This window comes from Neolamprologus multifasciatus, chromosome 17, assembly GCF_963576455.1.
Source record: "Neolamprologus multifasciatus chromosome 17, fNeoMul1.2, whole genome shotgun sequence".
Classification (NCBI taxonomy): Eukaryota; Metazoa; Chordata; class Actinopteri; order Cichliformes; family Cichlidae; genus Neolamprologus; species Neolamprologus multifasciatus.
Genome location: NC_140455.1, coordinates 24435756 through 24449126, shown reverse-complemented (window position 1 = coordinate 24449126; position 13371 = coordinate 24435756). Strand labels below are relative to the sequence as shown.

General features: G+C 40.7%; 1 protein-coding gene across 4 annotated transcripts in view; it reads right to left on the bottom strand.

Moving 5' to 3' along the window:
• LOC146499420 (fatty acyl-CoA reductase 1) overlaps positions 1–13371 on the bottom strand; it is a 59017-nt gene that overhangs the window by 33646 nt on the left and 12000 nt on the right. For 2 of the 4 annotated variants that reach the window (XR_014870282.1, XM_085138381.1), the window contains exons 2-3: positions 9813–9920; positions 2130–2417 (exon numbers count right to left, since the gene is read on the bottom strand). Coding sequence is in view for 3 of the 4 variants with exons in the window: in XM_085138381.1 (XP_084994507.1) it covers positions 2130–2417; positions 9813–9920 (396 nt within the window). In the remaining variant the exon portion in view is untranslated. The remainder of the gene's footprint in view (positions 1–2129; positions 2418–9812; positions 9921–13371) is intronic. The other 2 variants (XM_085138382.1, XM_085138383.1) reach the window with 1 other exon arrangement.

Below are 13371 nucleotides of genomic sequence, written 5' to 3'. Positions count from 1 at the left end.
CACCTACATGGGTATTTTTGAACACGCAGCTGTTTTGTCCACGTAAACGGCGTTTCGAATCACCGAGAACGGAGATTTTTTAAAACTCCTTTGAGTTCATCATGCAACGTCAAAGGTATGTGCCTTTTTTCACGTCACGCTGTGTGCACGTTATTGTTTACATGAGATGAATTGCAGAATGGCAGATAGAGACGAAATACTGTTAATCTGACTATCTGCAGGTTTTACACGCTTACATATACACACAGTTACTGTCCCTCCATTTAGAAAGGCAGAGGCGTCACGGTGTAATTATTTTACATGTAGTTGTTTTTTTTCCTGTGTAATAATATTCAACATTGCTATCAATACATTTTTCAAAAAATCCCTCTTCAAAATGGGTTCAAAAACATAAACAACTGTTGGATGCTGTTTGTCCGTGATTTGAACCGAGAGAACAAATTGTGGCAGGAACGACCTGATGTTATTTGTATCCCGCTGTAACTTTACTGTATAAAGAGCTAACATTTCCAAAATGTCAGGAGTAGTTAGTCATTACAACAAGTGTTTGTGAAATACAAATCAAGAATGTGGGATACTGCTTGTCCGTGATTTAAACAGCCCAGCGCTGCTCCCAACGAAGGGAAAACCAATTCTGCAGGGAGACCTACCTTGGCACTTGTGCAGGTGAAACCAAAGGGAAGATATGCTTCACCATATTTTCTAGTCTTTGGCTTAGAATGAAGTTGGTTTGGAAACATATTCAGCTATGCTTCATCTCCTGCTTTGCGTTTGCGTGGGCGCCCGTGCTAGCAGTGTCCAAGCGTTGTTGTTTTGGTTTTTTTTTCCCTTTTCATGCCGCGCCCCCCCTGCTCTGCGCCCCCCCCTAGGGGGCGGGCCCCACACTTTGGGAACGTCTGCTTTAGAGCAAGACAATATCTTTTTGGGAGTCACCACACCACACCGGAGAGAAATTACACTATACCAAATAGCATCCCATCCTTGTTATCCTGGAAGAGAGCATGATCATAAGAATAAAAATGTTTTTTTAAACCAGAGGATAAACAAGACCTATCTCAGTAATACCAAACTCTAGATCCAGATCCTCTCATAGATTAACTATTCTCTTGTTTCCCCTTTAAGCCGTCTGTATTTTCAATTAAATAATGCCCATTTCATTAGCGTTTTGGTATTTTTGATCGGACCCCATATATTCTCTCGGTGCCTCTTCTGAAGCTCACAGATGAACTACTCGACCCTGGAGACCAGGGTCTGGATTTCTCATGTCGTTAATCTTATTTTGCCATGGCAACACAAGCTGGTGTTATTATTCAAAGGCAAATTTCTATCGCTCTGCAAACATGCTTACAGCTGGCAATATGAATAAGTGGTGTCAAATGTGTATATACACTAAATGCCACATGGTTTAATTAATGGCTTCACAGACAAACTTTTAAAAAGTGACTGCTGCCTTTCCTCATCAATTTCATTCATTTTAAAGCTTTTAAAGCCTTCAAAGAAATGCATGGGTTCAAAAAAAATATGTCCAGTGTATTGAAATATCAGCAATACAAGGTGTTTCTGCTCATGACAGATCAGTGGATCATAAGGTTTTTCTCTATAATCTTTACCTTAAACTGCCCGGAGACAACTACGGCTTAAAATTGGTGCTTAATAAAAACATTTGAATTTAATGGGTTTTTTCTATCTTTAGTCACAGGAAGAACAAGAAGTCCCACAACAGATGGTTTGGCCGCCAATAGGGCCCTAATCTCTACATCATGGATTCAATTTGAGATGATATGAAGAGACAGACGACATTAAGAGAGAATAAATCCACAGAAGAAATGTGCCGGGTTCTCCAAGAGCAACAGTTGCCAAATATCTCCACCAAAAAAAAAAACAAAACAAAAACCAGTGTGCGCATGTATTTTCATTCGTACTTTAAAATAAATACATAAATAATATTTATTTAGCCTTTTGTTTAGTTCTCATCCTACACCTTTTAAGCATGTTATTTACTGAACTTGTCATACATACATACAGTGAACCGTGGCAAAGCTTTCCAAAGTTCTACTATACTATGTGTGGTAAAAGATCAGATCATATGTGCCCATTCGGTCAGAACATTATGCACTTGTAGCTCGTACCTTGCACTTCATCATGTCGCTGACCCTCTGCTGCATGGACTGCCCTGCTTTGGGTCTGACCAGGATGTAAAGGGCTTTGACCTCAGGGCAGGACCTCAGCAGCTTCTCCACCAGCACTTTTCCCATGAAGCCCGTGGCTCCCGTGATCAGCACATTCTTGCCAGCGTAGTATTCCACTACGGACGCCATGCTGCTACCCGTTGCGCCACCGCAGATGTCTATCAGTCTGGTTTGTGCGTCTGTTGCTTGCTCTCCTAACCCGTTGAGGTCCCGGCCTTCACACAAGTCCTGCAGAGCGAGCGGGAAGATAAGAATGAGGATAGGCAACCTCAAACTTTAAATACTGTATCAATGTCTCTAAAGCTGGTGTCAGTTTAAGCAATGAAGCATGCAGCAAGAAGCTAAATATGAACTGTGAATCGCACTAATGCAACAAGTGCACAGTTACGCATAAATGTCCAGGCTTTGACAGATTTAGTCTCATGTATCTGGAAATGAAAACAAGCGATGCATATTTTTCAATTTATTGAAATATATGCATCAGTGGTTGCACGTCTCTGTTTTGACCTTCAGAGAAGAAGCATGTAACTAGTCTGCAAACTTTATGAATATTTATACCATGAGGGGGAGGAAGGGTGATGCTCGGGGCAGTGTGACATCAGCTGCATGTGTGCGCGTGGGTACGAGTGTGTCAGGTCCACCAGCAAGGGTTCAGCAAGATTTTAAGCAGCAACTGATCACCGCTAACCACAATAACCTTTATAATTTATTCATAAATGCAAAAAGCAACAAATCAGAAATTATTTTTACCTGTACAAAATATAGTAAACAATATAATTTGGTCATAGATGGACTCTTTGAATACCACTGACATGAAAAAGTAGCTTAATATTGATTAACAGATGAGCCATTTTACAAGCAAACTAGTTTAAAACAAACAAACATCAAAGTTTAAATTATTCTACTAAGGTTCAACTCACTCAAATTAAGTTTGATAGAGGAAAAAAAAGAGAAAATATCAGTTTGGACTCTGTATCTGTCTTGAAGGGACTATCAGTGAACAGAGGCTATGAACAGCCACCTATGATGCAGTCTAGAGATCTATTCCCAGGTGATTCAACCTCCACTTATACCTTGACTCATGTGCTTAATGACTCCCATGACACGGGAGAGTTGGTCAGTGACTCTCAGGACCATCTACAAGGTGACAACCCTATTATAGGTTAAATATCTGAGTCTCCTACAACAGTTGGAACTTAAGCAGCCTTTTGGATGACAGGAAAAGCATCTTCAAGAACCTAAAAGAAATTCCAGCTGCCTTCTGCTCAAGCACTTCAGACTAAACATTCAAACTGTCTGCTAAACACTCCCAAAACTCCTTTTATCCATGCATCCAAATTAAAACCAAACTTAGTTTAGAAACAAAGTAGAGAAGAATGCTTTCATGTTACTCTACTGCAGTGGTTCCCAAACTTTTTTTTGCTGGGCCCCCCTTGTTTTACAAGAAAAATGTTCGCGCCCCCCCTCGCACGCACGAACACATCCTCCAACCACACAGACCCATATTTTGCTCCATTGCGTTTATTTTACACCTCAAACATTTAGTAAACAATTAAGCAAATACAAGTAATCTGCAATAAATTACAGGTAGTAAGAAAATAAACTACTAACTCTTTTACGCTACGTCCACACCTACACGGGTATTTTTGAACACGCAGCTGTTTCGTCCACGTAAACGGCGTTTCGAATCACCGAGAACGGAGATTTTTTAAAACTCCTTTTTTGTGGTTACGTGTGGACGAGGAATACAGAGTTCGTCATGCAACGTCAAAGGTATGTGCCTTATTGTTTACATGAGATGAATTGCAGAATGGCAGATAGAGACGAAATACTGTTAATCTGACTATCTGCAGGTTTTACACGCTTACATATACACACAGTTACTGTCCCTCCATTTAGAAAGGCAGAGGCGTCACGGTGTAATTATTTTACATGTAGTTGCTTTTTTTTCTATATAATAATATTCAACATTGCTATCAATACATTTTTCAAAAAATCCCTCTGCAAAATGGGTTCAAAAACATAAACAACTGTTGGATGCTGTTTGTCTGTGATTTGAACCAAGAGAACAAATTGTGGCAGGAACGACCTGATGTTATTTGTATCCCGCTGTAACTTTACTGTATAAAGAGCTAACATTTCCAAAATGTCAGGAGTAGTTAGTCATTACAACAAGTGTTTGTGAAATACAAATCAAGAATGTGGGATACTGTTTGTCCGTGATTTAAACAGCCCAGCGCTGCTCCCAACGAAGGGAAAACCAATTCTGCAGGGAGACCTACCTCGGCACTTGTGCAGGTGAAACCAAAGGGAAGATATGCTTCACCATATTTTCTAGTCTTTGGCTTAGAATGAAGTTGGTTTGGAAACATATTCAGCTATGCTTCATTTCCTGCTTTGCGTTTGCGTGGGCGCCCGTGCTAGCAGTGTCCAAGCGTTGTTGTTTTGGTTTTTTTTCCCTTTTCATGCCGCGCCCCCCCTGCAATGGCTCTGCGCCCCCCCTAGGGGGCGGGCCCCACACTTTGGGAACGTCTGCTCTACTGTGTTCAGATTTGGATATATAATACATAACTGAGGACATGCAAATATATTGCATATAAATAGCTTTTTATGATTGTAAACCAATTACAGGGAGGATTGCTAGAATCAAAATTAGACTATTATTCCCAGCTGCAGTTATTTATATGTCACCACTTTGATCTCGGAAAACCAAACCTAAAACAGGGAAGGCATTAGTGACAATCAGTGTCTGAATATAAACACAGGCTTCCACATACATCACTGTTAAGTCAAAATGTTGAATGTTGTCATTGTGTTTTTTTTAATTTGTAAAGTCTTGGTTAAAACCATAGGATCAAAGGCATTCCTTTGTCCCCCTCCCCAGCCTCTCGAGGTTGTGGGGGAGGCTGTAGTGTTTTTAATCACAGACACATCCCTTGTGAAGATTCTGTTTGTTGTTTGGTAAACTTCCTGCCCTTTTATGGCTTCACCTCTGTTGTGTATGGTGAACCAATACAGGAATTGAACCACATATTGGGTGTGGGGGAGATTACCCTCTTATGACCAAGGATGTTGTGATCAGGAAGTCACGCACACATTCTCACACAAACATTCTCACACACTCACAACACACACACACACACACACACACACACACACACACACCGCCTTGTCTTAGAACCACTGGGGGGGGGTTTACGGTGGGAGGTGCTTGTGCTGTGATGTGTATTGTAACTGTCATGTCAATAAATAGCTGCCAGGAGACCTGCTCTTTGAAGGATTTGGGCTAGAGACAGGTGATGAGCATCAAGCTCCACTGCCTGGTTCTGACCAAGGCTTTCCTCATTAGCAAGTTAAAGACCAGTTGAAGATGTTCTGTTTTGTCTTGTGTTCTTCATGAGGAATAAGTCTCTAAACTAGCGGGGCCTGTGAAAACGGACTCAACAATCACTATGGTTGACCGCACAATCTGATATCGTCGTGTTGGTGTTGTTCCCAGATCATCATACTAAATGTTGTTCCAGGATCAACATTGCAAGTGACCAATCAGAATGTTGTGACGTCATACTTTTGCGACTTCGGGAAAAAACGCCGTAAAACAAAAAACTGTACTTAAGCTGCGAGAAACCACCTCTGTCCGCCGATCAACGGACCCTGACCCTAACCCTTTAATAAATGGTAAGCAGAATTAATATTGTCCTTGCAATATTGGAATTTCATAAATGGAGGAATCGCTTGGCGCGCAAAAGAATAACGTCACAACAATGTGATTGGTTACTTGCAATGTTAAACCTGGAACAACATTTTCATGATGATCTGGGAACAACACCAACACGACGATATCAGATCATCCAAGGTTGACCATTGTTTGCCTGGGTTTGCTTCAAGGTGAAGACAAAAACGTTGGGCTGCAACTAACAAATGTATAATTTTAGTCATGATGATGCAGAACAAAACTAAAGCAGGCGACGCACTTGAAGTGAGCAAGTGAATGAGAAATTACATTACGCCAGGACCTTGGAGGCTGAAAAGACTCACATATATTAAATGTACAAGACTGCTGGTATATTGAAGTGAATGGTATGATTTCAGTAATGACAAAGTGAGCTGCAACCTTCAATCCCAGCAAACAAGTTTGGTCTAAAGCTATAAAAAAAAATAAAATTAAATGCTAAAGCTTATCTTTAACCATCTGACATTATGCGTATTCCACATGCAATAAATCACATAACTGGGTTTTATGGCAGTTTTTAGTTTTATTTGACACCTGTGTTGTAACTAACACTGACTCTGTTGGACTTTGCCCTTTTTTCCTGTAGACAATAGACGACTATAACTGAATGCAACCTGAGAACTCACATGGCCGCAAATATGCTGTGTTTGTGACTCAGTGAGGGAGGTTGTGCCATGAGTCCATCTGATCAAAGCACTGTGTTGATGTAAATGGCCTGCATTTGTATAGCGCTTTTCTAGTCCTTAAGGACCCCAAAGCGCTTTACACTACATTCAGTCATTCACCCATTCACACACACATTCACACACACATTCACACACTGGCGATGGCAAGCTACATTGTAGCCACAGCTGCCCTGGGGCACACTGACAGAGGCGAGGCCTCTGTGTGGCGCTGTGTGGGCTAAAAGCTCACCAGCACACTGCCAACATTTTTGTGCAACCATGCCAACTAAGCATTGATAAATCACACGCCTCTGACTAGATGACAGCTACCTGTCTCTGGTGGGTGTCACCCTCCATTCCCACCCCACACCAACCAGTCATTGAGGGAGGGTGGCAGTGGTAGCGCACCCAGTCTCATCCACCTTTTTGGCAGCAGCCAATAAAAACGCAGGACTTGACTTGTAAAAATTTCACTTGGCAACAATAGGCACAACATTTAGCCAAGACTGATGCTTGATCAGCACCTTCAGTGATACAGCAGAGCTGTGATTGTACACAAGATGAAGCTACGCTCCTTCTCTTTGCTTCGTTCATCCTCTCTCCTGTGCTGCAGATTCCCAGCATGTCTGCCCAAAGACAAAAACCAAATCCTCCTGAGCCAAACGTGGCCCAGATAACAAAAACAATCTTGTATTTACTTGCTTTCCTTCCATTCTGCCGTCTGTGCATGCAATTTTAAAATTCTCTTTCCACACAAACACGAGGAAAAAAGATGGGTGTGTGCATTCAGTTTGGGTTTCTACATGTCTGCACTTGAAAAACAAAAAATGTGTTCCAGAAACTAAACGCCGGGACTCCTACTGACATCTATGTTTAATCCCAATTTTGTCCCATTATTTTAATTCGATATTCCCCATCTTCAACTTTCAGACAAGGCAGTATCTCCAGAGCTACCACTCTGTACACACAGATGACAACAAGAAGAGGTCACAGTCAAGGTCCTCTGCTGAGGCCCCAGACATTTCAGCCTTGTTCTTCACATAGATTCCCCATGGACAAGAGGACAAGAGCACATGGGCTGAAAGTCACTACAGATTAACGCCTGACAATGGAAATGTTCCTGCAGCTGGAAGAGTGTTGGAACGGGCATGCATGAATCAAATTCATGAGACTGAATGCTTGTGAAACACAAGGTTACACAACTCCACCTCCTGCTTCTCTCAATGCCTGTCAGTTAAGCTGAAGGTGTCCCTCTACAAGCCAACATGGAAAGGCCTTTACAGGCCTTTAGTTCAGAATTATGCATTTACAAGATGACTACAAGAAGTATAGAATACATACATCCCAAGTATTTGCTGAAAGTTTATAAATTGAATTTTGGTTCATTGTGATAACTAGTATCAATTAAAGACACTTGATTTTAAAATGACACACACATACTAAAGGGAGGTAAACTATATCTAAAAGAGTTTAGGCAGGTTAACAAGAACTCATATGGTGAGATCATGAAGTTCAGGGACGGCTCATTTTGAAAGAAAAAAAAAATTTACAATTTAAATTTTGCATCTATCGCCTTCAAGATGATCTCTTCGTGTACCTCAGGCCCCCTTCCAGCATCCCTACTAAGTTTAGTTTACTTTGTAGGAGCACCATTCTGGCCAATTGCATGCGTCCATCTATGATTTCATCATGGACCACAAACCTTCATGTCGATCACTGGTGATTACGACTCCATCCAATTTGTCCCACCACCAGCCCTGTTTGCTCACCTTTTAAGGTGAAGGGTCACATTTCTGACACACTGGAAGAGGTTGGAGGTTTGCCCAAGTCAACCTTCATAGAATCTCATGTTAAAATCTCAGATTTTGCAGCGTTAAAACGCATGTTCAAAGACTGGTGCAAAATCACGTTGCACCAACCAAAATGCAGCCAAACCCAATGACGGTGGCTACAACTTTTATACCGTCTCCAGGTTTGACATGCAGTCAGTATGAGACTTCAATACAACAGATGTCCAATGAGCTGACCTTCAAGTGCATAACCTCAAAATTTAAAACATGAAATAAATAAGCACAGTCTGAACTTTTTAATCACCTAAATTTCTGGGTAACACTAGAGATTCAGGATCTCAACATGGATGAAGGGTCTATAGATAGTTCTTTTTCCTCAGGCACCCAGCATATTCTCTTGGTTTATTTTTGTCATACTGAATTAAACTTTACTTTTAAATCCCTCAGCCTGTCCTTGTCAATCACACAGATTATGAAGGACAAGCAGAGATGAGGTCTGTCAGCAGTGACCTTGTTGTGTTGTCATTGGTGAATAAGACTGCATCTTCTTTTAGAGTCTATATTATGACTTGAAAGGAGAAATGCTGGGCAGCAAGGACAAGCCCTAAAAGCTTAAGGGACAAGCTTCTCAGGTTATGATGCCATCTTGACAAAGTACCACATCACATCCAAAGTCACTCGGGGGTCACTTTAAAAACAGAGCTGGGATACGCTCAAGGCATACAGCTCAGCAGCAGAGGTTTACTGTTGTCTGCAGCTAATGCTGCTGCACTCTGGCCTTATTTCATGTCTCCTTTTCTTCACACTGAGGGCTTTTTTTGTATTATTCCTCAAAAGCCACTCTCCACAGGAAATCCACGCCGTTTGTCTGAGGAAGCTTGTTTTAAGCCACAGCTCTGCAGTCCTTCTGCCTCCGGCCTTTCCCCACACAACCCTTCCATTACTGGGTCAGCTAAATGCAGCTGGAGACGCAGGCAAAAATCGAGCTGCACAGCTGCACACTGGCTAAAGCCATTACAGCCGGACAAAAGCTGGCAGCGGGAGGAGGGGAGTGAGTGTGGGAAAAATAGAAAGAGCAAAATGATGCGAAATGCAGCCAATAATTAAAGCAGCATTAGTCAGTGCCAAGCAGCACAAAGGAACAGTCAGGCCCTTTCACTATCGCACAGTGATGGCAGTGAAAAAAAAAGAATCCTGAAAAGCTCTGTTAAGTATACAACCACTACTGGCTGCACTTTCACAGTGCTGTGCCAACATGGACTCCAGGAGATACACCTTTATCCACCATGCAAAAGAACCACAAAAGTCAATACATCCTGCATTTAGAGACAGAGGAATCACCATCAAAGGCTTGAATCAACAGAGAAGCAATAGTGGTCATCCCAGCTCCTAACCCACAAGTCCACATTTCTAAATTTGGTTTTGTTAGGCTCACCGTGCTGTTTAAGGCAGTTTCTGGTTCTTGTCTCAATGACAATCGGAAGAGAGGAAATGAGTCTCCTTTCCCTGTCCCAGAGAGACTAGATGAGGGTGGGGTAATGACCTGACCACAAGATTAAATAAAACACATTAGCTGCTAAAAGTAACACTTGAGAAAAGCATGTTAATAGTGACTACTGGGCAAGCCCTTTAGTCTTTTAGTTACTGCTATTATGCCTGCAATTTACAGTGATAAGTGAAGTAAGCTAAATTTACAAGCCTCAGATAAAATCTCACTAATATTACAGGCTTATAATGTCTGTGAAGGTTCTCAGTCATCCAGGTCATCGTAGTCAAAGGAGCTTGCAAAGAAAAGCGTCTGGACTTCTTTAAGTTGCTTGAAGACGTTTCACCTCTCATCCGAGAAGCTTCTTCAGTTCTAAGGTCAAATGGTGGAGAGTCCCAGATTTAAACCTAGTGGGAGTTTCCCCCCACAGAGGGACAAAAGGACCCCCTGATGATCCTCTAATCTTATAATCATACTTTATACACGCTATTGGAGAAACATATGTAGCAGAAAAATGTAGAATGTGGAGAGATCTATTGTAATAGTCAAGCTAAAGTACTAAGTGGACTTGAATAGGTTTGATCTTAAAAGTTAACTAAAGCTAATGGATTAGCATTACTCACTTGTAAAATGTATAGCTCATAGTTTTAAGTTATGATCCAATATAGATAAACAGAACTGTCAATAAACATAAAAGAAGAGTTTAATTACAGCAACTAGTTAAAATTATAATAAAAACTGTATAAAACATGAGTAACAGTTAAATTGTTAGGCATAAATACAGCTAATAGTTAGACAAGCCAAGCATATGCTATGGCAAGGGGCTAATAGTGACGCTATTAAATACAAATACAGGCTATTAGCGCCTTGCTAATAGCATTACCATTAACTCCTTTATACAACATTAGCTAAGACTGACATAGCTGTAACTGTGAAATTGTTTGTTACATTGCATAATATAGACATCGACGGGTCTCGTTAAAAGAAGAGGAAACTACACAGTAATAAAACATCACCCATTAATATGTTTTTGTTCTTTTCGTAATAAAATGTGGTTCTGATGTTTTCTTGAGATACTAAATAAGATAAATAAAAATGTAAATAACATCAATATAGAGGGCGAGGAAATCTATAATAATATCCTCAAGAAAGAAATCATAAATAAAGATCAGAATATTTCATTCTTACAGTATTTTGTCTCGCTTATCTTACACATGGCTAATCAAGTGTCAAGTTCTTCAAGACAGAGCTACTAGCATTAGCCATTTCAGCATGACTACAGCATAAAGGACATGGTGCCTACATGATGAATACGAGTGTGCTCCAGCAGTGGCTTAATGTATGTTACATCAGATAAACCCACTATAAATGTGACAAGTTATACACTACAGTATTAAAGACTTTTTCAGGATACTGCAGCTCAACTCCCCCGCTCTGGTGTATGAGGCAGTAACTTTGTCCCTTACACAAACCCACATAATTGCACAGCACTTTTTAAAAGGGCCCTTATCCAAGACTGCATTATCGCATAAAAACGGCAGGTCTTCTCTCCCACTCCATTTTTTTTCTAAGGCAGCTAAATGCTAATCTAATTAGAATTAATTATATTGGCCGTGGGCTTCAAGGATTTAAGCAGCACCTCTTTAATTCAACCTTTTCACTAAACTATGAGCAAGTGTCAACCCAAAGGTCAGCGCTCTCTGTTAGATATCTGGCCGTGGGAGCGCTGGTGTGTGAGCTAATGTTTCTGTGTGCACGTGTATACGCTTGCGTCAGTGCGTTGTCGACATTGTATGCGATGGCAAAGAGGGATTCTGTAATTACACCAGCTGTCTCTGAGTGACAGAGCCTCCGTGAGCTGTGGTGTCTGTTTACGCCTGGCTTAGACCCAGGCTGCCAATCGCACCCGCAGTTCAGCTCTCAGGCCAAGAGGTCAGGAACTTGTATTGTGTGTTCAACGTGGTATAAAACCCCGTGCACCACTTTCAAGTAATACACATTGTCCTCCAAATATTGGCTGGAAAGTTGTCATCAGAGTTTGATGACAACTTTTCATTTTCTGTAATCTGTGTATGATTTCAACTCTTACCGACCCTTGGGAACAAACTGCCCTCCAGCTTTTCTTGAGGACAGTTGCAGTGGTGTGTGTGAAGCTTATGCAAGTTATACCTGTGTACCAAACTGAGTTTAACTAATTTAAAAAAAATAAAATAATAATAATAATAATAATAATAATAATAATAATAATAATAATAATAATAATAATAATTCTGTAAGACTAAACCTGGCATCAGAAAATAGTTACACTAAGAAATAAATCAAAGCAATGCATTGGAAGAAAGAAAAATGACCTACACAGCTTGTATCCTTAAATATATAGTTCAAAAATTTTGCAACAGAGTGAGTTTACATCAGATGGCTCAGTAATCCACACCTTTTTAAACAGCTTCCTTCAAGGCTGAAAAAGGTATGCATGCTGCCACAAGCTTCACATGTCACATGTTCATTTGAATTCAACTTTCCATATGGTAAACAGTTACAGTGGAGGGGGGAAAAAGTGTAATTGTATGTTTAATCTGAAATAGCATCGCTGGATTAAAGTGGAAAAGGTGATGAGGAAAAACTACTGGAGATTCATGGAAGCCACAATTACTCTGATTCCTAGAAACTCAGCTTCCATGCACCGAGAGGAAACCGATCACCTGTCCCATTGTCTGAGGGCTACGGGGAGAACAGGCCTCTCCCTGAACCATCAACACCAACTCACTCACTATAATACCAAAACTGCAATGTTATACTTTGAAATTAGAATTAGAATAATTGTTTATCATGTTGATTTTTCCCTTAATGCAAATACGGGGATGTAAATGGATTCATGGACTGCACAGAGCCATAAATCACTGATTCCCAACCAGGGATCAGTCTTCAATCCGTCAACCAGACCAGCTGAAAACTGGGTTATTATCAAAACAGGGAAGACAAAACAGTGGCTTTGTACCCATTTGTCTTGATGTCTTGAATGCAAGTTCAAGACATTTTTATTCACCTTCCTGGTCCTCCAACTCTGTAATCAGTTGTCACTCCTCTTTTGCTGAATTTAAATTCAGACTTTGCATCAAGAATTTGATTCAGTTCCCCCATTGTGTCATCATGCATTTTAGTGGTAGGGCAAAAAGCACGATCCATCACTCGAGTGTACAAAAATTTCAATTTACTTCTCACTACATCATGTTCATTATGTAATGAGTGATTTAAGACAGCCATATATTTCTTTGATTTCACTGAGCAAGCTGTTGGCAGTACGAGTATCCAGTTCTTTCAGCTAATGTAAAAAACACCCATGCAAACTCAGGCTGCAGAGAGCCTGCCAGTGTTTTATGGTCTATTTGAGGGAGCCATTAGCAAAATGGCTGACCAAAGTCTCACTTTCCATAGCCAGTCAAGCTTAAATACAGTATCTAGACATGTTGTGATGATGGGTGAGGTGGTCTCAAAAACCTAATTGCAT